Source organism: Actinia tenebrosa, unplaced genomic scaffold (assembly GCF_029948245.1).
Source record: "Actinia tenebrosa isolate PJP-AT-01 unplaced genomic scaffold, QUT_ActTen_1.0 PGA_scaffold13__45_contigs__length_12533684, whole genome shotgun sequence".
Lineage (NCBI taxonomy): Eukaryota > Metazoa > Cnidaria > Anthozoa > Actiniaria > Actiniidae > Actinia > Actinia tenebrosa.
The window spans coordinates 11,555,465-11,579,644 of record NW_028292573.1 but is presented as its reverse complement, the minus strand read 5'-3'; the positions used below and the strand labels follow the sequence as shown (position 1 = coordinate 11,579,644).

At 42.9% G+C, this 24,180-nt stretch overlaps 1 protein-coding gene across 1 annotated transcript; it reads left to right on the top strand.

Moving 5' to 3' along the window:
• Positions 1-175: 175 nt before the first annotated feature.
• On the top strand, positions 176-9,321 carry LOC148911858 (uncharacterized). The gene is made up of 10 exons (XM_089029095.1): positions 176-2,126; positions 3,101-4,059; positions 4,571-4,656; positions 4,754-5,055; positions 5,758-5,975; positions 6,208-6,503; positions 6,712-6,917; positions 7,356-7,485; positions 7,780-7,945; positions 8,236-9,321. Exons 1-10 carry the CDS (start codon positions 527-529, stop codon positions 9,013-9,015), a joined length of 4,743 nt encoding a protein of 1,580 aa, XP_088885221.1. The 5' UTR covers positions 176-526; the 3' UTR covers positions 9,016-9,321.
• The last annotated feature ends 14,859 nt before the right edge of the window (positions 9,322-24,180 follow it).

The window sequence follows — 24,180 nt, the reverse complement described above, 5'->3', positions numbered from 1 at the left end:
TTCGAAATTCTCGTAATAGGAAAAAAATGATTAGAAACTGGAAACCTTCCTAATTCCCAGAGAAAAAATCTCAAGAAATAAGATAGTTTGCTCAGAAAATATTGCGCCCGCGATCGCCAAGCCGGAAGAAAGTATCTGGTATTAAATTTCATAAAAAACGAAATGCTTCATTCATTCAGTTTGGAGTCAGCCTGGTTTGGAGCCTTTGTGCAAATGTCTAATTGAAATATTGGCGTTGACTTCGCTTAAGATCTATTTGTCTTTAGGTCCTTAAAAAGAAAAAAGGCAAACGTAAAAGTTGGGACCCTTCTTACTCGCTTCTGACATTGAAATGTGAATGAATTGTCGTTGAATTCCTGCATAATTCGGCCAGCTATGGCGTGATGTTTTCTTATCAATCACTGTTTACGTAGACGAGATGAGATCGTGCTCGGGGTCAATCGTTTGGCTTCCAATAAGGCATGACAGTAAGGCTTTACGAGTAGAATTTCTAGGCTATAAATATGTGATATAACTACTCGAAAAAATGGCAGAGGTTGTCGTCGTTAGGACTGCATCATTCGACTCGCTTTTACGTCAGTTTTCTACAAAGTTTGATCAAGCCGAAGCATCAGATGTCATCCATGAATTGAAAAGACTCTATCCAACCAGAAAAGATTCCTTCGACCAAACTAACTTGTATGGAGCCTTGACACAACTTTACGAACTGGGAGCGATTGATGATGATGGAGATCAGAAATTATTGGAATTTTTAGCTGAGAAAACATCGGAAAACACTAAGGAAATTTTGAAATTACTTACTAGCTACAAGGAAGCTTCTTCGCCACGGCAAGATGATTTTGTCGGTAGGGATGCTGATGTGAGTAACATTCTAAAGCTTGTAAAGAATCATCGCGTACCAGGAGTCAACTTGTTTGGAGATTCAGGAGTAGGGAAGACCACTTTGGCCAAAGAAGTTTCTAAAAAGCTGGAGAAAGACTTTGAACCTGTTGTTATTGATCTGAGAGGTACAAAAGACACAAAGACTGTTTATTTCGAAGTACTCCAGAAGTTCAAGCTAACACCATGGGACTACAGCAAGGAAAGAATCTACACTCATCTTCAAGATTTAAGAACTAAAACACTCTTAATTCTTGATAATGTTGAACAGTTCCTGACAAATGAGAATGAAATTGATCAAAATAGGAGAAAAGAATTTTTGGAATTTCTCAGAACCATTATGAGTTCTGAAGCAAGTAAAAGAGGGAGCTTGAAGGTAATACTTACCTCTAGAATACAGATAAAGGACTCTATGTTGGAGATTATGTATTTCAGTGAATATGAAGTGCAGCCTTTAACCAAGGAAGCCTCCAGGCAGATGATGAGTTGGAGACTAAATGATGAGACCAGTGATGACCAGGATAGTAAAGCACTGGTTGAAATTGTTGTTCTTTGTCGCAATACACCCTACCTACTTAAGGGAGCAGAGCAATTGCAGCGGCAAAATTACTCCAAACCTTCAAAAGTGCTGGAGAAATTGAATGCTCTGAAAAGCAAGGGGGTACCAGATAAGTGTGTTTGTATTAGTTTACAGTTTGATTCTCTACCAAGTGATCCGCTGAAACAAGTTGCTGTAAAGATTTCTCTTCTCCAAAGGCCTTTCTCTGTGTCCACTGCAATGAAAATTGCTGACATTTCCTCAGGTTATAATGCAGAGATTGACCTTGAAATGTTAGCAACACACAAAATCCTTACAGCAGAAGATGTTAATGGAGAGAGGAAGTATGACTTTCATGCACTCTTCAGAGAGTTTGTTACTTCGTATCTGTGTAATAAAGACCCGGTCTACAAACATGCGTACGAGAAAGCAGAAAATCAGTTTGCCGAACACTTTTCCAAGATATTTACTCAACTTGCAAAGAATTTAAATAAAGATTTTGTTGGTACATACAAAGAGCTTGAAGAAGACAAAGCCAATCTCGAATTATTCATTGACCTTACGACCCGGAAGGAAACTCTTGACTTGATTCTTCAATCTGAAGATGTTGAGGAGACAGGAAGTGTGGCTATACTGTTTGAAGCATTCAAGAGTATTAAAGAAAGAAGAAAGCTTTTTGGTGAATGGGCAAAGATTATGGAAAAGAAAGGTATATATTCATTAAGCCATGGTTTGCATCATGATGCCTTAAAACTAATTTTTGAAATAATTTGTGAGCAAGGCATTTGTTCGTTAATTCTCCTTTAGTTTACTAGTGTTTTCCTTCTTTTGCTGTTAAGGGTTCCCTGTTAGCAGAGTCTCTCTTCTCTTTCTCTTCCTTCTTTCAGGCGGGGAGGAAGGAGACTCTGCCGATGTAGAGCGTTTCCTTTGATACCCCGCCTTCCACGATCGTGGACGAACAAAACCAGTTTTAAAACCGATTACATGTAGTGCGCATGAGCAAATGAACACACCGTGGCGCCAAACATTGTTTGACGAGAGCGGCTGTCAAAATCATGACAGCGTTGCGAAGTTACTCCACGCATGCGCGACAGAAATAACGTCCTACATCGGCAGAGCCTATTTTTCTCTCTCAACCAAAACAAAAGAAAATAGGCACTGCTAGCAGGGAATGTTAAGGGTGGCATAAAAGTAAAATATCACGGCATTGTGAGTCCTACAGGTCGGGTCGCGAGATAGATTGCTGTGGATGCAATAACCTTAACCCGGAAAAAAATCAGTTCTGGGTTCTTCGGATTTCCTCCATCCGTAAATGCTGCCAGCATGATCTATGTGGTCAGTGTGTTGTGTATTGTATACATAAACATTAGCCTATATGGCTATGGAGACTCAGCAGCAATGTCTCGCCGTATCAAGACGTGAATTAGACATGCTACTCAGTCTGATATTGTTTTTCGTTTCTTGTTTTGTTAGCCTGCGATAAAGATAAACAGGTTCAAAAATAATAATAATAAAAAAAAAAGATTAGCCAATTTCTAAGAGAAATGCGGGAAAATATGTATGGGAAAATTTCGGATTGCCGGACGTTTAGTCACTTCGTTCAGAATATGCGTGAACCAAGTCAGGTATACAATGAAAAATTATTGAAGTTAAGTTTTATCTTATTTTATCTTTTTCCCACAGGAAGCTGGTTATCTAGTGCCAATTTTAGATGTTGGGAGTCTATCCAGCTGGCTGACATGGAGGGAACACAAAGTGCTTGTGAAGCACTAAAAAGAGCTGAAATGTCGCTAGCAAAAGCCATGTTAATATTGAAGCCTGAGAAGCTGAAGGCTGCAAAAGGATTGTGCAAGTACTGCAGTGGTCGAATAAAGTGCATGACCAGTGCAAACCTGATAGACAAATCGAGTAAAGTCGAAAAGGAGCGGCTTCTCGGACAAGCTCTATGCGATTTAAAACAGTCACTTGCCATACACAAGGAGGTCTACGGTGATCATACTCTTACTTCAAGGACATTAAATCTTATTGGAAATTGCTACATGGAATGTGGTAAGCCAAAAGAGGCATTGACGTTTTACCAGCGAGCCATGGACATGAAAATCAAACTTGTTGGTGGTGAGAAACATTTCGATATACCAACATACTACAATCAGCTATCACAGGTCTACGAAGCACTTGGTAAGGAAGAAACGTCTTGGAGTGCGACTTATGAGAATTATGAAAAGGCTGCTCAATACTTGGAGAAAGCATTAAGTCTGCAAGAAGAACTTGGAGTAAATGACACAGTCCACACAGCAACGTTCCAAAGAAACTTTGCAAACATTCTTATCGTACTTGAAAAGTATGACCAGGCCCTTGTGTTTTCGGGGAAATCGTTCAAAATACGAAACGCGCTCCTTGGTAAGCACCCAGAGACCGTGAGGATTCTGTACCTGATTGGGGTCATTCATGAACTTAAAGGTGACTATGAAGCAGCTCTAGGCAGTTATGAAGAGGCTTTTGTAATGGAGGAGTCTTTACCTGAAGACAACCACAGTGTTGTAAGAAAAAGAATTTGTGATAAACTTAAAGGAATGTGTGAGGACCTGGACGAGAACGGCAAACTGGAAGAGTATGGACCAAAAATGGAGAAAATTCGCAAGGTAAGGAAATATTTTAGTTCAGTTATATAAAAGATCTGTAGTTAGTAAACACAATGAAAACATCAAGGCATTGCACAAACTAGGAGGATCCTAGGAAATGAAAATAATATACTGCCTACTCAACTGCATGGTAGTATTGGTGAGCAATGGCTATACTCACCAGTTTCCATGCATTATTGCATATTGCCTTCCGACTGAAAACGTCAGCACATACCCACGTGAACTGCATGCAAATTCAAATTCGAAAACGTCTTCCTGTCATCGTGAACGTCTTTACAAAATGTTAGTGGTGTAAAAAAAAGAAAGTTTTGGATGTTAAACCTACATTCGTCATACACGTTTTTTTTTTATTGTTGCAATAAAGGAGATGGACGCTGATGCTGGAAAGAACCCTGATTGTGGGAGTATACATGTCCTGTATTATACTAGTGGTCTGGTTGCAAAATAGTCAAAAAAGGTCTTATGAGTAAAATTGAAATGTTCATGCAACTTCTTTATTGTTGCTTTAAAGGAGACTGACGCTGACGCTGGAAAAAAGCCTGATGCTGATACTGATGCTGATGCTCGAGCGGGAGAGGGGACAGACGTAATAATACTGTAAGCGTTACTGATTCCTTTTTTTTGTTTTATTATTGTGTTTACTTTTCTATCTGGTATTCTTAATTAATGTTGTGTTGGTATTGTTGCTTTGCAGAGACGACAAAGGAGGATACTATGATTTCTCAAGCGATTTCTTTTTTCTTGAAGTTCCACGCAATGCCGTGAACACACCAGTTAAAGTCAAGTACAAAGTTGACCCTTGTCGCTGTCAACCGCCCATGGCAGGAATAACTACAAGTGTTAGTTATTTCTTGGAATTGAGTTCCAGTAAGACTGTGGAACTCAATGAGCCTATTACTATGACTTTAATGCATTCTGGACCTGGAAAAGAATATGGTTATGAAACTACTGTACTGGCCTTCAATCAAGATAGAGATGTATGGGAAGAACTAAAAGGTATAGGTGGATGTCATATTTATAAACACCGTCATTGTGATGTTAAGGTGTCAACCATTCTAAAAAATAGGTGGACTCGGATTTTTTTCTCGAGCCCCTGTATGAGCTACTGACTATTGAATATCCTTTCTATCAATATATTTTGTAACTTTGTTTCGTTGGATTGTCCAATAGATTTCTGGTTGGCAACTTAAATAATAATTAAGCAACTGAAACGAATTTCGTTACCCTTCGCCCACCTATGTCATAACATGCATGCAAGAGACTTCTCTATGTAAAAGGTTGTGTATCTGCTACAAAATGGAGTGCACGGCACGGTACACCTCAGACACCTCATCAAACTATATGATTTACTCCTTTAATATTTTGTTTACTCTTCAACCTTCGCCTTTAAATGTAATGAAGAAATAGAGAGTGCACACCTGTTGTGTCCTCTCCACGCCCGCTAAACAATTTTTTTCCGCGCTCGGTTCAAAATGAGGAGTCCCCGTTCTGTGAGTCTGCAAAGCATTAAAGCAAAGAAAGCGAGGTGAACACTTGTATTAAAAGTCAATGGATCCACGATAATTCGATTTCAAGGATCTGTTTAGGACGTTTTTAGCATAAGAGGTAATGACAATAAGAAACGAAATTAAGTAGTGTAACGATCGTTAATCGAAGTAATCACAACATGACAAATATCTTTTGTTCTACCACGTACAGAACAAGAATCACGAGGCTCAACCCTTGGACGATGCAGAAAAGATTACATTAGAGTTCAGATCAGTAAACTGACTATCTTAGCAGTTGTAACCAGACTCATCACAGATCGATTCCAAGTCACACCCAAAGGATGTGTTGTCAGGTCTTCTGTGTGCGATGATGTCACGATTGAGTTCCCTCAAGGAGCTGTTGACAAGACCGTAGGAGGAACATTGAAAGTAAGTAAAATTCGCAAGAGGTTTGAAGTGAAAATACCTCGTATGTTCAGAATCGATGCAAAAATGTGTAAAAATCTGGTAGTAAATTGTGTCAAATTTAGTGATAATGACATGCACAATATCTATCAATCAATAATTCTGCCGCATCGCTTTCCTGTAGTCTGTCAGTCGAAGTATCACTAAACACATGCAAATGACTCTAAAATCTTAACGCTTTACTTTTATATCCTAGTTGTTACTAATGACACAGAGGAAGTACCTTGAAAACGATGAGTATGGATATACTTGCCCAATATTATTGGTGGATGGTTTTGAAGGTGTTGGTCTCCAAAAAACCGTCACCATAAGGATGCCACACCCTTGTCCCGCGAAATGTCCTGTGGAAAAAGTAAATTTAATGCGTCTTCCAAGCGAACCTGAAACCATTCTTGAAAATAAGTGGGAGGACATTACAGACCAGATAATTTACAAAGAAATAAAGACAGATCAGAAATGTTTTGTAGAGCTACAAGTGCAGCGTTTTTCATGGTAACGTATTATAAGCTTGTATGCGTATTAAACTTATCTGGCTAAAAATCTCTCAATGTACACGCTCATAGTAAGCCTTCCCAGTAGTCATCCATGAAAAGCATTTCTATACTACCTATTGATGGCAAGCTTTTTTAAACAACGATGGTCTGTTGGTATCTCTATCATTCCTTTTTTTTAATTTTGAAGTGTATCTTTTTTTTCAAAGGCTGTGGCTTTTGGTACCATCCGTGCCGTTGCAGAAGTTGCAAATGATTGTGAGAGATTTGATTTCTTCGCCGCCCCTATTTGTTCGTGTTGGACTTTTCAAAGCGAAAGATGAGCATAGACGGCCTGTTAGTATGTTGAAGGCTCTCAAAGTGACCCTAACTTGTGTTGCTAACCACAATGAAAGACACATGAAAGACATGAAAAGTAAATATGAAAGTACAACCTTTCCAATTTTCCAGCGGGTACAAGGTGAACTGCTGCGTGCTCCCCTGTCTGCAGTCCAACCTAATTATGACTACATATCTCTCCCTGCGTCCCTCCATGAAGCTCAATATTCCTGAGTGCATCAGTTAAGACTATTGCTGGTCATTTATAAAGTTGTCAAAGCAACCAAACTGCAAATCAATTTTGAATTTTTAAAATCGTTATCTTTGCTATACGCGAAAATATTGAGATCTATAGAGGTATGTCCAGGGCTGGCCTATGCTATGATCCCCTGTCCCTAAAGGTCTGTCTTGGGGATCCCCGAAGCATCCCCTGCCTATCCCCTTGCCCCAACTATCATACAGCCCGCTCTACTATATATGTGTCTCTCCCATCCCCGTATAAATGTGACCCGTTTTTTCTTTGTCTTAACATAAGAATCTCATGAAGTGCTGGCTATTGCAACCTCGGTGAGTCCACTGCGACAAGGTGACAAAGCCTTGGTTAAGGTAGGAGGAGACTTTAAGGAAAAATACCAAAGGAACGAGCAGGAAAAAGTCATTCTTGTGTAAGTGAACGTTTTACAGAAATGAAAGTTAAATAAAGGCTAAATGGTGACGTAGTTTTTTTTCAGCATCTGAACACAAAAACGAAAATTTGTTTTCACGATATCTTAAATTTGGAAAGTATACGATTCAAATTCGTAGTGTTTCTCTATTTCAGACCGCGTGTTCATCCGTAGAGTATAATTTCATTGCCTATACGTTTCTTTGTTAACATAAACAAATGGAAAACCCATTTGTGCTTTTATTTCAAAGTAATAGTGTTGTTTATAATTTTTATTTCTCATTTTCTTCGTCAGGTTTTTAAAAGACGAAAAGTTTGTCGCAGAGATAAATGTCTGTCGGAGAAAAGAAGACATTCAGAATGAAAACGAAAGGAATAGAGAACTTACTATTTCACTTTACAAAGAAATTGACAATTCTTTTTTGTGCCAACTTTCTACTGGTGAAACAGAAGGCACGAGGGTATGGTGAAATATACCTTAAATAATAATCAATGTTGTGGTAGTGCGTGTGAGTGGACTCGGAGATATTAGCATTCTCTGCTACTCTTAAATCCGAGTATAAATAAAAAGTTGATGATGATGATTATCATCATTATCATTATCATAATGATTTCTTTGCTTCCTAGCTGCGGATGCTTTGCATCCTTGCTTGCTTGCTTGCTTGCTTGCTTGCTTGCTTGCTTGCTTGCATCTTTTCTTCCTTTGTTCTTCCTTAGTTTGTTCAATTGTTGTTGTTTTTTTCCATTTCAGGAGACCTTGAGCCGCGACAGAGTGTATGAGATGCGCACAACATTTCCAAGGGGTTATTTCGTAATCGTCAATGTCAACAAGTTTAACTCATCAACGGGTGTTGAAGAACGTACGGGCTCTGAACAAGACGTGAAAAACCTACAATCTGTATTCAAAGATTTGCTAGGTTTTGAAATTAAACTTCTATGTGATGATCCGAATGCTCAAACGATTCTAGACAATATTAACGACATTTTCCAAAAAGATTTTTCCAATTACGATTGCTTTGGTTTATGTATCATGAGTCATGGTAGTGACGACTGTTTTTACGGTTCAGACACGGTACCAATTACATGGTCTATAATCCTTGGTTTGTTTAATATGATACTGGGTCGTACATTTACAGGCAAGCCAAAGTTGTTGTTTTTTCAAGCATGTCGGTGTGTTGCTCAGACTGAACATAATAGAGGTGGTGAACATGATGGAAGTGCAACGGAACAACAGTCATCCCCTTCAAGGTCCTACTTAACTTCTGACGTCCTAGATACTCTAGTAGTACACAGCTGTTTTCGAGGACATGAATCGTTTCGTAATAGTCAGGATGGGACTTTTTTTATTCAAAGTCTCGTAAAAGTGTTGAAAGAAAATGTAGATAACGAGGACATGTTGAGTATGGTAACCATGGTTATTAACGAGTTAACCAATCAATTGGGAGAAAAACAAGTGCCACAAATGGAAAGCACGTTAAGAAGAAAGCTTTACTTCAAACCATGTAGAAATGGAGTTTCAACATCTTTATAAATATAATCTAGAATGATCGTTATGTTGGATAAGTAGCAACTTAAATCAACCACCTGTAAATATTGTTTGAAATATTGTTTTTCCTTACCTTGGCAACAGTTTCCCTGCGAACATAGTCTCTACTCTTTCTCTCTTTTTTTTTAGGCGAGGAGGAGGGATTGTAACCCCCTCCCCTCCCCCAATTAATACGTTATCATGGAAATTGCTCCGTTAAAGTATTCAAGTGATTGCTTAAGGCCACATAGTGTTTCTTTCCTCAAAGGTTTTTGGAAAGAAGTAAAAATAAAATAATTAACTGTGTGTTCAGATGAATGAGTGGAACTACATAGTTGTCTCTATCATCTCAATAAGCTGAGTTATTTCTGAATTAATCTTACATACTGACAAATAAGTGACGCTGTCATGACGATTGCAACCTAGGGAGCCTACGTTCAACCATTTCCACCTGTAAAAAGCTTTTGACTGCGAAGGGGTCCCACACAGAAGAGCAGTATTCATTTACTGGATGGACAAAGGCTTCGTGGCTATAGAGCAGTGTCTTAGGGAAGATAGGATTCTTATTGGGGGGTGGGGGGGGGGGGGGGGCTAGGGCTTCGAAGGAGAGGGTCATCATGCTGTTTCATTGTTGACTCAATAGGAGCTAGGGTCATGAATTTCTTACTGAATGAAAGGAGAAGGGCTTATTTTATTTTTAAAATGTTTTTCCTTTCGAAATAAATCGCGAATTTTTTTTTCCGGCCAAGGTTGTCGATCGTCCATTATCGGACTTGTGTTTTGGTTCGTATTTCTGCCAAGTTTGATGAAGCGGAAACAGGACATCCCACAAATTTTAAAATTAAAATAATTTAAAATTATTCAGCTAGAACTGATCAAAATGATTTAAATGCAGTCAACGGTTTATCACCTTCTTGCTCTAAATTGCAAATTACAAAATGCGCCTGCAAATATGACTAAGACGTGGTCCGATCTTTTCTTCTAAATCAGTTATTTACCTCAAAAATCATCTACTTACTGACCTTACTCTAGTAATCATAGCACCAATACTCAAACAAAACACGCGCGTCAGCGGCCACCTGTAGTGGAAAGCGTGATATTTCTCAGAAATCAGTGTTTACATTGATCAAGACGCGTCTACTGAAAATGATATTCATACAAATGTAAGGTCGTGCTCATAGTTCAGTAAAGTAGTATAGGGAATGGGGGTTCCAGCGCAATCTCAACACGGGCAAGACCCGTGTCAAAAATCCACCTACGGACAATCCCCACTCCAAGTGTGGTTGGGGGCAACAGCGCAAATATGTTAGTCTATATATGGAGTGCGAAGAATGTAAGAGAACTTTTAAGAAAGAAGCGGATTTGAAAAAGCATTTGAAAATGAAGACGAAGTGTATGAGCAGTTATGATTGTGGATGTGGTAAGAAGTTTGAGACTAAGGTTAAATTGTTTTGGCATTGTCAGGACTGTGAGTACGACTACGACGACTTAAAAAGTGCTTGGTATTAGGTATAAAATATTTCCTATTATATAGATGGAATCCCAAAGCAACTTCAGCACGGTGTCAATACCCGGTAACGGTGAGATTGACGTTAGACAGTTTTGGCGTCAGTCAGAAAGGAAGGTTAAAAGGACTCTCCGAAAAGGTATAGAAGAATTAGGAGCCCTGAAAGCGAGCATAATGGTAGAAGTAAGTTTGTCAAAAGACGAGGTAATGACGACAGCAATGTTGCGATCAAAGTCGTTAGTGATATTAGAATCCACGAATCTGGATAGGTCACTCAGTGAAGCCTTAGAAGCAATAATGGAGTCGCTGTCCAACTACACGAAAGAAGGATCGGGTTGGACAGTAGAGGAGGTTGAAGGAATAGAGATAAGTATAGCCAGGTACGTACCCATACGAGGGGGGAGTTACGTACCGCTACCAACGTGGGTAGAAAGGAAGAAGGCTATTGTAAACGTGAAGAATGAAGACAATCGATGCTTTATGTGGGCAATCAGGTCTGCACTGTATCCAGCAGAGAAGGATCCCTGTAGGACAAGTAAGTATCCCACAGACGATTTAGAGTGGGATGGTGTGGAATTTCCCATGCAGTTGATAGACATCCCCATATTTGAGGAAATAAACGATCTAGCAATTAACGTTTACGGAGTCAGAGAGCAGACGATAGTACCGTTAGTTCTGTCAAAAAGTAAAGGAGAGCGCGTACATTTATTCTACCACGGCGGACACTACTCATGGGTTAAACACATTAGCAGACTATTCTACAGACATACTAAGCACAAAGGCAAAAAGTACTTCTGCGACTGCTGCTTGCTGTCATTTACATCCTTAAATACCCTAAAGAAACACGATGAGATCTGCCGCGGAGTCGAAGAAGTGGCGCAACGGATCCAGATGCCCACCAACAAAGAGCTTTCATACGCAGACCATCAAAAGCAGATGCAAGTACCTTACGTGATATATGCAGACTTCGAAGCGTTGATAACTAAGGAAGAGCAGAAACGTGGCGCCACGAATAAGGTAGGATTACACGAGATCTGCTCCTTTGGTTACATAGTAGTCAGATCAGATGGTAAAGCAAACCCTCCTGTGATTTACCGAGGTAAGAACGCAGCTAATGAGTTTCTAGAAGCATTGCGAGAAGAGGAGGGGGAGATAAGAGAACAATTAAGACGTCCAAAGAAGATGGAATTTACCAAAGAGAACCAGGAGGCTTTTAACAAGGCAAAAAAATGCCACATTTGCCAACATACGCTTCTTCAGTTTGGAAGACGAGCCAAGAAAGCGTGGGATGAAGATGGAAAATATTTAGGAGAAGCTCATTTTAAATGCGGGAAGTATGCTAAGAAGGGTGAGAAGCCGGGAAAGCCCTCCACGCATTGCATTCACTGCCACAAAGCATTTGTTGAGGATTTCTATGTGGATAAGGTTAGGGATCACTGCCACATCACGGGTAAATACAGAGGAGCGGCTCATTGGAAATGCAATATAAACTTCAAAGTAAATCCAGACATGGAGATTCCGGTGTTCTTTCACAACCTCCGCGGTTACGACTCCCATTTGCTACTACAAGGAACAGACGGCTCCGACGTCAAATGCATACCCAACAACAAAGAGCGCTACATGTCCGTAACTGTGGGTAAGCTAAAGTTCTTAGATTCGCAGCAGTTTATGGCGGACTCCTTAGCAAACCTCGTAAAGTATAACACCAACTTTCCCATTTCCAGTCAATACGGCGCGGAAAGGAAAGGAGTCTACCCATACGAATACATGGACTCCTGGGATCGATTCAAAGAACCCCTACCACCCAAAGATCGCTTCTACAGCACCCTAAACGAGTCTGGTATAAAGGATGAGGAGTACCAGCATGCGTTAGACGTGTGGGAAAAGTACTCCTGTGAGAACATGGGTGACTACCACGACATCTACCTAAGGTCTGACGTAGTGCTGCTCGCAGATGTTTTCCAAAGCTTCAGAAAGATGGCTATGGAATATTACGGATTGGATCCCGCTAATTTCTACACGGCTCCTGGGCTCAGCTGGAGTGCTTTGTTAAAGAAGACAAATGCGCAGTTGGATCTCCTAACGGAGTACGACATGTATCGGTTTATGGAAGACGGTATTCGTGGCGGCGTATGCGGACCCAGCCGACGTTACGCCCGCGCAAACAACCCCTTAGTAGAGCACGACCCAGAGAAACCAACCACATACATTTACTACCTGGATGCGAATAACCTTTATGGTTGGGCAATGTCACAGTACCTACCTGTGAGAGACTTCGAATGGGATCCAGTGAAGCCGATAGACTTCTACATGCAGGTAGGAAAGGAGGAAGACAAGGGTTACGTCTTAGAAGTGGATCTGGAGTACCCAGAGCGCCTGCACGACGAACACAATGAGTTCCCCTTAGCACCAGAAGCGATAGAGATACCATTTAAGCAGCTAAGTCCGCTGCAAAAGCAAATGTGCCCTGGTTACAAACCGTACAGGAAACTAACTATGAACCTGATGGATAAGAAGAAGTATGTGGTACATTACCGCAACCTGCAGTTCTACGTGCGACACGGAATGCGCGTAGAGAAGATCCACAGAGTCCTAAAATTCACGCAGGAACCCTGGATGCGCCCCTACATTGACTTTAACACGCAAAAGCGTACCGCAGCGAAAAATGACTTCGAGAAAAACCTCTTCAAACTGATGAACAACAGCGTGTTCGGAAAGACAATGGAGAACATCCGCAAGCGCGTAAGCGTAAAAATAGTCAGCACCAAAGAGGAAGCAGAAGCATACGTGTCACAGCCAGGCTTCGTTAGATACGTAGAAATGCTGAACTTCTACGTGATTCACATGAAAAAGGCAAACCTCTTACTAAACAAGCCCGTTTACACAGGCTTTACGGTGCTGGATCTATCGAAGCTGCTTATGTATGAGTTCTACTACGATAAGCTTAAGCCAAAGTACGGAGACCGCTGTCGCCTCCTGTACACAGACACCGACTCCCTAATTCTAGAAGTGCAAACGGAAGACGTTTACAAAGACTGCCTCCCCGACATAGACGAGTACGACACCAGCGGTTACCCGAAGGAGCACTTCCTTTACTCTGCGAAGAATAAGAAGGTAATTGGGAAGATGAAAGACGAAATGTTAGGAAAACCCATCGTGGAATACGTGGGTCTGAAACCAAAGATGTACAGCGTGCTAAAGTTAGACGGCGTAGAAAAGAAAGCTAAAGGCGTAAAAAAGTATGTGGTTAAGAAGGACATTACGCACGAGTCCTACCTCAACGTATTACGAACACGCAAGGAACAGCGGCATAAGATGAACAGCCTGCGCAGCTATGGTCATCAGATACATAACGTCACGCAGGAGAAGGTGTCACTGTCTGCATTTGACGGTAAGCGATGGATGTGTGATGACGGAGTGCATACGATAGCATTCGGACATCACACGATAAGCAGTTCTTCTTTGACGAACCCACGCGTGGGACCATCATGAAGATAATACAAGATGGGCTGGCCCTTCTTAGCTATCGCACTTCGGATCTGGTAAGTTTCCAAAGACCAATTAGGATCCGTAGCTCTTTTGGATCCTCCTTCTAATTCACCCGGCTCATAGAGATATCGAACCGTGACATTACCTAATTTCTTTTCATGGGGGAAGACCGCCCTCGAACTTCTGATGAAGGACTTGTGTTCCACGTGTTTCTTTTTTATGGCATCCCTGGGTTTCATTCCCGTAGCCCTGGCCGCCTCGTTGTTCAAAGCCGCGATGACCTGGGGGAGCCTCTGAGTCCATTCCCTATTGCGTTTGGAGGGATCTTCCAGCTCTTTCCAATACTGGTATCCAAAGAGACGCTCGGCCAGGGTCTTATTGAATCTTTCGACGATGCTCTGACCCCTGTGGTACTCTGCTTTAGCTCTTCTAATCTTAGTGTCGTGGTCTTTCAGGGTCTTGGTAACCACGCCCATAAACTCCGTCCCCGCATCCACTTGCAGCAGCTTAGGCCATTTCAAGACGCGCTTATAAATCCTACCTAGGGCTTCTGCGACTTCCCCAGAATCCTTGCTGGTTATAGGTTCGGCGTCCTTGTATCTGCTTGCGATATCGACTACGGTCAAAGCGTACCTATAGGTCTTCTTTCTCACCTTATCGTGCGGCAAGAAAAGCAAATCCGCCTGATGAACTTCATTGGGGGTATTTACGGTGAAGCTGGGCCTGGGAATGTACTTAGGCACGGGAAGATAAACCTGCCAGAGGGTTTGTTTTTTCAACCAGTTCTTAGCCGTTTCGTCTGATACCCTGGCCGCGGTCGCGAGTTTCTTGATAGCTGACGCTCCTCTCCAATAGCCTTCCGGCCCATAGTAAATCCTTTTAAGTTTGTCCTCTACGCGGCCCATTATATGAATTCCAAAACAAGATTGATCTTACGTCCGTTAAAATCCACCGTCTTTCCGTCCACTTTAATGGTAATGTTTATGCTTTCTACCAAATTAGATAAGTCATAGCTCAAAGAAATGGGAGTGTATTCTACTGGGTCAAATGGATTACCTTTGGGTAGAAACTTGGACATAAGAGAAGACTTTTCTCCATTGTTGTAACTATGAACCAAGTCGCAATAGACTTCATAAGAGGATGCGACTTTCCATTTCACATCATATGTACTGCCGCTATTTATCGTGGTACTAGTAAGGCCCAGGAGTTCTACCAATGAACTGTCCTTTAGATTGGCGCTCCCATTATTTTTCTTGAATTTCATTTCATGGGGTAATCCTGTGGTAAGAGTATATCCATGCTTTGCTAGCTCCTTAGCCAGTGTTATGGGGGTGTAATGGGAATCTGGTATTTTTGGTTTGGTGCCGGAAGTTCCGATGACAAAGCTATTAATTAAATTATACCAAGAATTGTACAAAGAGCAACTAACCAACCGAACCTTACAGGCTTTGATGGGGGGATTCAGATAAGTAGTAAAGTTATTCTTGTCGCTTTCCAAAAAGACGATCATATATTACAGGGGACAAGTCCCCTTCTAGTGATCTGAGCGCAGCTCAGAGCAGATACGCCAAAGCTACGCCTCCCGCCAGCCCTGCGACTCCTACGAAGGCCAACTCATTGTCTTTTTGTTTCTTAGAAGGCTGGTAGTAATTCTTGAACTGAGGCTTTTTCATTCTAAAGTCGGGGTGTGCTTGCGCATAAAGTTTGAAGGCGTAGTCTGTGTTTTCGAAGTTCTTGTCTGCCTGCATCTTGTCTTGGTAGTTCTTATCCAACCAATCCCTGTAAGCTTGTCTTTTTTCATTCCAAGCTGCAACGTCCCTTTGATATTTTTCCAGCGCTAAGTCGTGTCTCTTTCTTTCGGCGGCACCGCTTTTGTCGCCTCTAACTAATCTATCCAGATATTGACCACCATAATTAGCCCCTGTAAATGCTAAAGCTGCAATGACTCCACCTGCGACTAAGCTAACCATTATACATTAGGTAGGTACTTTTCCTTCCGTAGGTAATCCTTTAGCATGATAGCACCGCCTACGGCAGCGGTCATCTTAGCAAAGTTAGCGAAGCTCTTGCTTGGGTCTTCAGTAAAGTCTTCTTTGAGCACTTTCTTACCTACCCAACCAATACCCGCAACAATAGAAGTAATGATAGCTGCTTCTTCAACAGTTTTCAACAACGCGGTCGACATTATATTACAAAGCGAGAAGGTTATTACTCCATTTCAGGGATTTTGCTTTTTCTAACCTCCACAGGTGCGTAATGCGCTGGCTCCAACTTTACTTTTGGCTTTGCTGCCCGCCATTGTAAGTAAAGGCTGCCTGCTGCTATAGCGACTCCTAACGCGCCAATGACGTACCCAGGATTAATGAAGGATTCCTCTTCCTCCACCTTTTCTTCTTTCTTTGCTTTGTTCTTCCTGTTCATCTCCGCGAGCTTCTTACCGGCAGCAACTCTGCCTGGAGATTTAGCCTTGGTGATTCGTTGCTCCTCTACTTGAGGGGTTTCCTCCGCCTTCGATTCAGCTTCACTCATTTATATCTAAGGACTTGAAGGAATTGATAAGTACTTAACTAGGTACTTGAGGCGACCTGGGTAATTCCCGCGAACGACTTGACTAAGTACTTGATAAGTCACTTGCAGGTACTTGACTAGGTACCTCAGCAAGTGCCGCCTGGAAGACCTTTTCGACTTCTCTGTCCTTCTTGAAGTCCTTCCAAGATGTTCCGAAGGAACCTAGTACCTCCTTCAAGTCGACATGCTGAGCTACGTGCAAAGCCGCAGAGGCGACTGCCATTAACTTACCGCACTTCAAAGACAACCACCCACAGGTTATCTTAAGTTCTTGGGATATGACATAGTCATCTCTTATGTCCTTCTGTAGTTGCTCCACGTCGTCTATAGGCAGTGCAAGTCCAAGTAATTTAGTGGCAAGTCGGATAGCGGAGTCTGCTACGGCGTCCGTGGTCTTACTTGCAAGGGCGGCCTCGTACCTCTTATGGAACTTCTTAACCTCCTCTTCTGACAACTTATTAACCTGCTCATGGGTAAGTTCCTTGCCTATCATTTCTTTGCACTTCCCAGATGACACAAGGATGTTAAGTTGTTCCTTGAGGTTACTTTCATCTAGCTGTGTGGGGACTTCATCTAAGAGCTGCTCAATCTCCATATACATTAGGAATCATAGATTCCAACCTCGTACGGAAACCTCAAAGAGAAGATCATTTTGGAATGTTGGTGCGTTTTTAAATGCCGCATGTATTCATGCAACTGTTCCTTGCTTATCTCGCCGCCGTAGTCGCTTAAGATGGTTTCCAGGTCAGACTTACTTGGAGTATAAAATACTACGAGAGAGCCTATGTTTTCCCTAAAGGGCTTAGAGACACTGGTAAGCTGCTGGGAAAGCAACCAAACGCTGATATTGTCATGCCTACCGCTAAAGGCGAGCTTCACTAATTCGGAAGTGCGTCTTTTTACGTCGTCCCCACAGGCAATGTCATCCAGTATGAGTAAAGTCTGTGTATCTTTAGGGAATTGCTTGTGCCAGAACTTCAAATGGCTGGATAACTCGTTAGGATCTAAGATATCTACAAAGAAGTCGTCATCTTTCACTCCTATGCCCGTCCAGGTGCGGTTGTTCACGTAGGTGGGGCATAATAGTACTATGTAGTCGAAGCGGTATCTAAAGGGTCCTAATAGCTGCTCTACCACGAACTGGGTCTTTCCGCAGCCGGTGGGTCCTACTATCAGAGCGTTACAAGGCATGTGATCTGGGTTCATATATAGATGGAACCAGTGGAAGCAGTGCAAAAGATCATCGCCGACGCAAAGGATAAAAAAGACACCATAGAAATGCAAAGGGAGGAGATAGACCGGTTAAAAGAGCGCGTGCAGGAATTGTACGATGAAATGTGCGGTCTGAAGCGTGCAGAACGGTTTGGTGCGCTTTTGACAATGGCGACGTGGGCTAAGGAGTCCATTAAGGACTTCATTCGATATCCCCCATAGATATATGGACTGCATTACGTGCGAACTACCTGCTGACTGCATAATCCCTCCCAAAACACCGATACCCAAACCGTGTAAAAAATACACCTGCCGTCACTGTAATAAGGTATTCTCTGAAGAAGACTTCGTTGGACATTGGTGTCCCGCGGATACTAAAGCACAAAGGACTTTAGACGACGCTCGAGAAGAGTAAGAGGTCGCAAAGAAGATCTTACTAAGCCCCAGCAAGAGGAATTAGCATAGGTCTTTCTTTTTTATTGTTATTTTGTTAAATGCTGCAAAGAGGTCTCAAGTAAGGACCTATTTTTTATTGTTATTTTGTTAAATCATCGTAATCGAAGAATGGTTAACATGATTATCTTTTTGCTGGTTTCAACGATGAGAAAGAATGATACCTCATCTTTTAATGGGGGCTTAACAAAATAACAAGAAATAATAGACCCTATCCTAAAACCCTCTTACAGGGTTTAACAATTTAACAATAAAAAATAAGGTATATATAATGAAGTGCGTGCAATGTGATAGAGCTTTTAGTAGCAAGCAGCGACTGCAATACCATCTTTCCAAGAAAGTCTGTCAGAAGACCATCAGCACTGTTTGCGGTGACTGCGGTAAGGAACTGTCCACAGTACAGGCCCTACGATATCACCGCGAGCATAGAGTCTGCCTTAAAGGTCATTGCCGCCGATGCGATGAACCCCTCTTTGAAGAGAACTGGCATAAATACCGCTGCCGACGTTACCGCCTCGAAGAAGTCGTCTGTGAAACCCACGGCGATTTAGCAGAGCGATGTTGCCCCCTTGAAACCAGCCGGGCTTTAGTGCTGCGTAAAAAAGAAATAGACCAAGATTTCGTATGCTTTGACGACTACGAAGGAGTAAGATGGGAGAACCGAGAACACTGGGACGGCATCTGCGATAAATGTGGTTGTCAACGCAGCGGTCAACATATTTGGTGTTGCCTGTACGAAGGTCCCAAGCCTTTAGACCATTACCTTGCAATACGAAAAGAATGGTCTAATATATGATGTTACCTTACGTCGCAGCGTTCGCAGGAGGAGCCTTGATTACGATATCGATCGATTTCATGTCGGAAAAAATGAGGTCCGACGTAGCAGACCAATACCTAGAAGCCCATGAGGACGACTAATCACACAATGGATTAGCCTCCGCCTTTCTTTCAACGTCGAACTTCCATCGACCGTTGACTTTACCATAGCTACGTATGTGAGTGTACTCTTCGCCTTGCAGTACGTACCGTACGCAGTCAGGAGCCCATAAACTGTACTCTTGGCTGCCGTCTAAGAGGACCAACCTTAAACGGTTAATGTCCTCGAAGACGACGTAATTTTTTATTTTGTATGAAATGCCTTGTATTAATTCGCGCCAGTGAGTTTGTTCAACTATCATTATATTTATGAAATATCTTTCGGTGCGTTTGTAGCGTCTCCTGTGACTTGAAAGCCTTAACGCAGCCAGGACAAGGTATGCGAATGCCGTCGACGTAACGGTCGATTTCCCTGCAGATCAGATCGTAATCGTTGCAAACCATCGTAAGATAACCATTCATTTCATATTGCGTCAATACCGCTTTTTGTTTGTCGGACAATACGCCGTTACCCTTTGGCGTCTTCAGTTCCAGACATAACCCATTGTATTTTTTATGGGAGTTAAGAATTAGGATGTCGGGTTGACCTGCCTGGTAGCCCTTTTGCCAGCACGTTATCCTTTTACTGGTGGTATCTTGCAATTCCCCGAGTCCAGGTGCTAATAACAGCGTAGGGTGAAACCGGCGTATGTAATCGATGACCTTCTTATGTAAGTCAAACTCATTCTCGATCTTGAAGACCAACTTATTTGGACCATCCAACGAGTACTTTCCCGTCTTCCTTAACGTAGGTAGGACATCCTCGAAGACCCAATCTTGAAATGCCTCTGCTGTCGGTAGCTTGGAGCTAAATATTAACTGATACAAACCAGATTCCGTCACGTACAGGGATTGCGGGTGTGAACCAGAAGGGAGGCGATTCACCTCTATTCTAAATTCACTAAGCCTCTTCTTATGCTTATCCCGCACGTGGACTTTAATAGCATCTTTGGTGTCTGCGTAACCTAATGCCTTTGCTACCTCTTTCGCCTTAAAGTACAGCTTGTCGCTTTGCACTAGGCATTGCAGTTTAGTTTCGTTGTTTTCGAATACGCGGAGCATATTATACGTAAGGGATATTTTTATCCTCAGTCATCCTAGTACGCAACGCTCTTTAGCTGATTCATTTCCACGCTTAGCTGCGCGTCTGAGACTACGAAGATATATGCGTTGATCTTAGTAGCGTCGCTGGCGTCTTTGGTGCGCTTGATCTCCAACGTAATGCCGTCCTGGGTATTTACCAGGCGTAAACCCTGTCCATGTAGGTCTTCGTCGTTCGTCGTGCGCATGTCGATCCACAGCGCGTACTTATCCTTAAAGAATTTCTTTGGGTCAATTTGGTCGCCAAACTTACGTGCGACTTCCCGGTACATATCCGCGGGCTTTATCCCTTGTGAGTAAACCTTATTAGGCACTCCGTTGATGCTAACACCTACGTTGGTAATGTTAGGATTAAAGAACGCCTCGGAGTCACGCAATCCTGCCGTGTATGTCTTTGCGAACAGCAACATTATCCCTGTGAGGCTGCGCCTGGGAAGGTTAATGCTTTGGTTGATGACCTCTTCGACGTTGTTCGTGAAGCTGAACGTCTTGTACATCACGACGTGATCGTAAAGGAAAGCCTTCCCGGCGCTGTATTCCATACCGGCGCTACGTGCTAAATCTTCGCTGTATACCGTTTCATACTGCAGCTCTAAGTTCTTGATGAAATAAGGATCCACGGCTGAGGAACTTACGTCCTTTCCCTGCAGGACGTTCGTAGTGTCTGCTAGGGTTACTTCGAACTGCAGCTCGCTTAGCTGCCTTGGGTAGTATGCACCGTGGTTCGTGATAACTTCGAAATCTAATGGAATAACATATTTAGTACCATAAGCCGTCTTTATTTCGTCTTCTCCCGAGGCGCTGTCGGTTGCGCTTCTTACCTTGCGTATGGCTTCGCTGGCGATTCCCTGCTCTATCCTTTGCGCGCGGTCAAAGGCTGTCAACCATAAGTCTTTGTACGTGGTGTACAGATCGTACCTGTTTAAGTCCAGCAAGGATTCCCCGGCGAACTTCACCCGCATCTTTGAGACGAGGTTTCTACCCACGTTATTGACGACGTAACGCACGTCTGCGGTATCTGGCTGTATTGCTAGGTTAAACCTTAGTGCTAGGGTGCCAGGAACCAACACTAGGTTATCCGTTAGACGGGGCACGCCTACGTACAGGGTTTCCCCTGGCTTAGCGCTAGAAGGCGTGAATGTAACCCGGTGAAAGGTGCGTTCTGCTTTCAGTCCGCCAACCTGCTTAGGTAATACGTTGGGGTTTAACTTTGAGCTTATCATATATAATGGAAGTAGAAGGAACGGATTTTGACCCCCTTACTGAGGAAGGTCGAGCAGATATTAACGACGACGAATACGACGCATGGACTAAAGGCGCGGAAACCGACCCCCTGATCTACGACGCAGCCTTAAGAGACAAGTTTGGTAGTAGGTGGAGGAGGGTCAAGGCCACATTAAATCGTATGTTCACACGAAAAAATCCATACAAAACCGTTCCAGAATTTTGCAAATGGATTACGTAGTAGGCCCAGGCGGCGACATTCCTGAAGCCCCCGGCGCTGCATGGCTTAGCAGGGTTCAGGAGCAAATGGACGAATCCATGGAAGAAACCCCGGACGACTTTGATAGGATCAAGGAAGAATTCCCAAACTGGGATCCAAACAAAGTCCAAGTAATGTTTGACGCGGATAACGAATGGGGCAGGGAAGTCATAGTAGCAAGGTTAAATAGGTCTAATGCTCATCCATACGTCATCAGGGACATAAATGGTAAATACTACGCAGATAAAAATATTCCTTCAACCCTTAGAAAGGCATTAGGAGAACCCAACTTACCCGAAAGAATGAGAGAAAATAGTGAGAATATTGACGAAGCCGTCGAAAGAGTTAAGACCCTAATGCAGCGGCAACAAAAGGCCTCGAGGCGATAAGGGAAGTAGAAGAGCTAAAGCAGGCGATGGAGGAAAGGGAAGCAGATTACATGCGGCAAACCCGACTACTCCTTGATGCTCGAAAGAGAGAACTTGATGATAAAAACCAAATAATAACGGAAATGAGAGAACGAGAAGGAAATGCCTTACGTGAAAGAGACCAAACCCGACACGCCTTCGAACTTGCCCTGCAAGACCTAGACATAAGCAAGGAAGAAGCTAAGAACTTACGTACCACCATAGAGGGTTCTTTAGAGGAAACGGCGGCAGTTGGTTTGCCGAAATCAACACTAAAGAGGAGCAAATCCGGCAAAGAGATCGGGCCATCGAAGACCTGGAGGGGCAAATAGAGCGGCAGCAGGAATAATCAATGACCAGGCTCGTACTGAAGAGGAAAGGGAGGCAGCTCAAAGAAAACTAGAAACTCTTCAGGTGGAAGTTTGCGGAATTACAGGCGCAAAAGGAAAACCTGGAAAGAGAATTGGGGCTTACCACCAAGGAAAAGGTAAAAAGAGCCCTTTTGAAGTATGGCCTTCCGCTGGCATTCGCCGTCGCTATTTCGAGCGTAGTAGGAGTTATCCTATCCGCGCTTAAGGCTACAGGCGCGGGCGTAAAGAAATTAGGCAATGGGCTGACGGACTTGGGAAAAAAGATGGCAGCCGGCTTGCCTGGGCTGCTGGGTTCGGTTGTTTCCTTGGCACTTAGAACTGGCGGAGAATTGTTAAAGTTCGTGGGGAATAACATTTGGATATTAGTCGTCGCTATTGGGGTGGTCCTCCTGAAGAAGATGAAGGCTTAATCTTCTCATCGGACGGTGTCCTGCTTTGAGGATAATGAAAGACGGTATTAGCACCGCCCTGGTAATTTGGAACCAACGGCAACACACTCATGGTAGAAATGGGCTTATGACTCCAGGCTGCATTAGCGGGCCTGCGACCTATGCGATTTATCCCAAACTTGCCGTCATCAGAAGTGACTTGCAACTTAGCATATTTTACAATTGGCTAGCATATGAAAAGTCACTGGCGTTAGGTCTTCAGTGGACCTAGTGTAGGGGCTCATCGAAAAATGGGTAACTTTCCTGGTGTTCGTTGAAGTTCGATAAGGAAGCAGGGCTTATTATGTCTCATCGATAAGCCTAACCCCACATTCGCATGCGTATTTGCATTAATACAATAGGCAAATGACCAATGCAGTGCCCCCAACTTCAACCCACAGTCCAACGTCATGCCAAGCGCCGTTGTCATATCCTTCCTTCATCTAAGCGGTGGGCATAGGCGCGTTTCCCTCACGTATGGATTCATATATTACAGGGAACAAGTTCCCTTCTAGAGGCTCATTACCGTCAAAGTGCTGATGGTCATGTGGTTATAAACAGTATCCCTTTGATTTTCTATGCTATTTATGCAAACGCTCCCGGTGTCATCTACGCGCATTTGCAGCTTCACTTTCCCATGGCAGTCGGCAACTAGGTGAAAAGTCCAAACGGAAAGATTCTCGGCGCTATTCGTTGGCGGCTCTACTGAGAAATGCGTGGGCTCTCTGTTGTTCGTCTTCGCGCGCATGGGTTGCAATACTCCATTGTCGTCGCAGAAACGAAATCCTATGTTTGCATTACTAACGGCCCCCAAAGAAAGACTGCATAATATCAACTTCTTTCCCGAGTAGTTCAATTCACGGACATGCCCGTGACATCAACCCAAGATGCTTGGGTGTATTTTTTCTCACCTGTGTAAGTCGTATAAACACAATCTACTCCAGCTACGTAGGGGTTGTTCATCGCCATATATATAACTCAGACCAACACCCGCGGCTGCTAAGCTGGCTTTTAGTAAGTTATGGTCGTATTCCTCGGGTATCGTAGGCATAACATGGGCCTTCTTCGATGGTTTCTTAACTACGGGTAGCTTCGCTTCGTGTGACTTTTTTGGCTTCTCTACGAAGTGAGGAATGTTCCTAAGAGTGTCAGAGTTCACGTCGTTCACCCCCAAACTTCATTCCTTGTAGCTCGCTGCAGCTGTTGGTGTTGTTATAAAAAAGAAACCCCAACGGAA

Excerpts from the sequence above, each read along its gene's own strand:
- LOC148911858 (XM_089029095.1), top strand. The coding sequence starts at position 527 with ATGGCAGAGGTTGTCGTCGTTAGGACTGCATCATTCGACTCGCTTTTA. Across the intron at positions 2,127-3,100 it reads AAAGATTATGGAAAAGAAAG|GAAGCTGGTTATCTAGTGCC; the intron begins GTATATATTCAT and ends TTTTTCCCACAG. Across the intron at positions 4,657-4,753 it reads GGGACAGACGTAATAATACT|AGACGACAAAGGAGGATACT; the intron begins GTAAGCGTTACT and ends GTTGCTTTGCAG.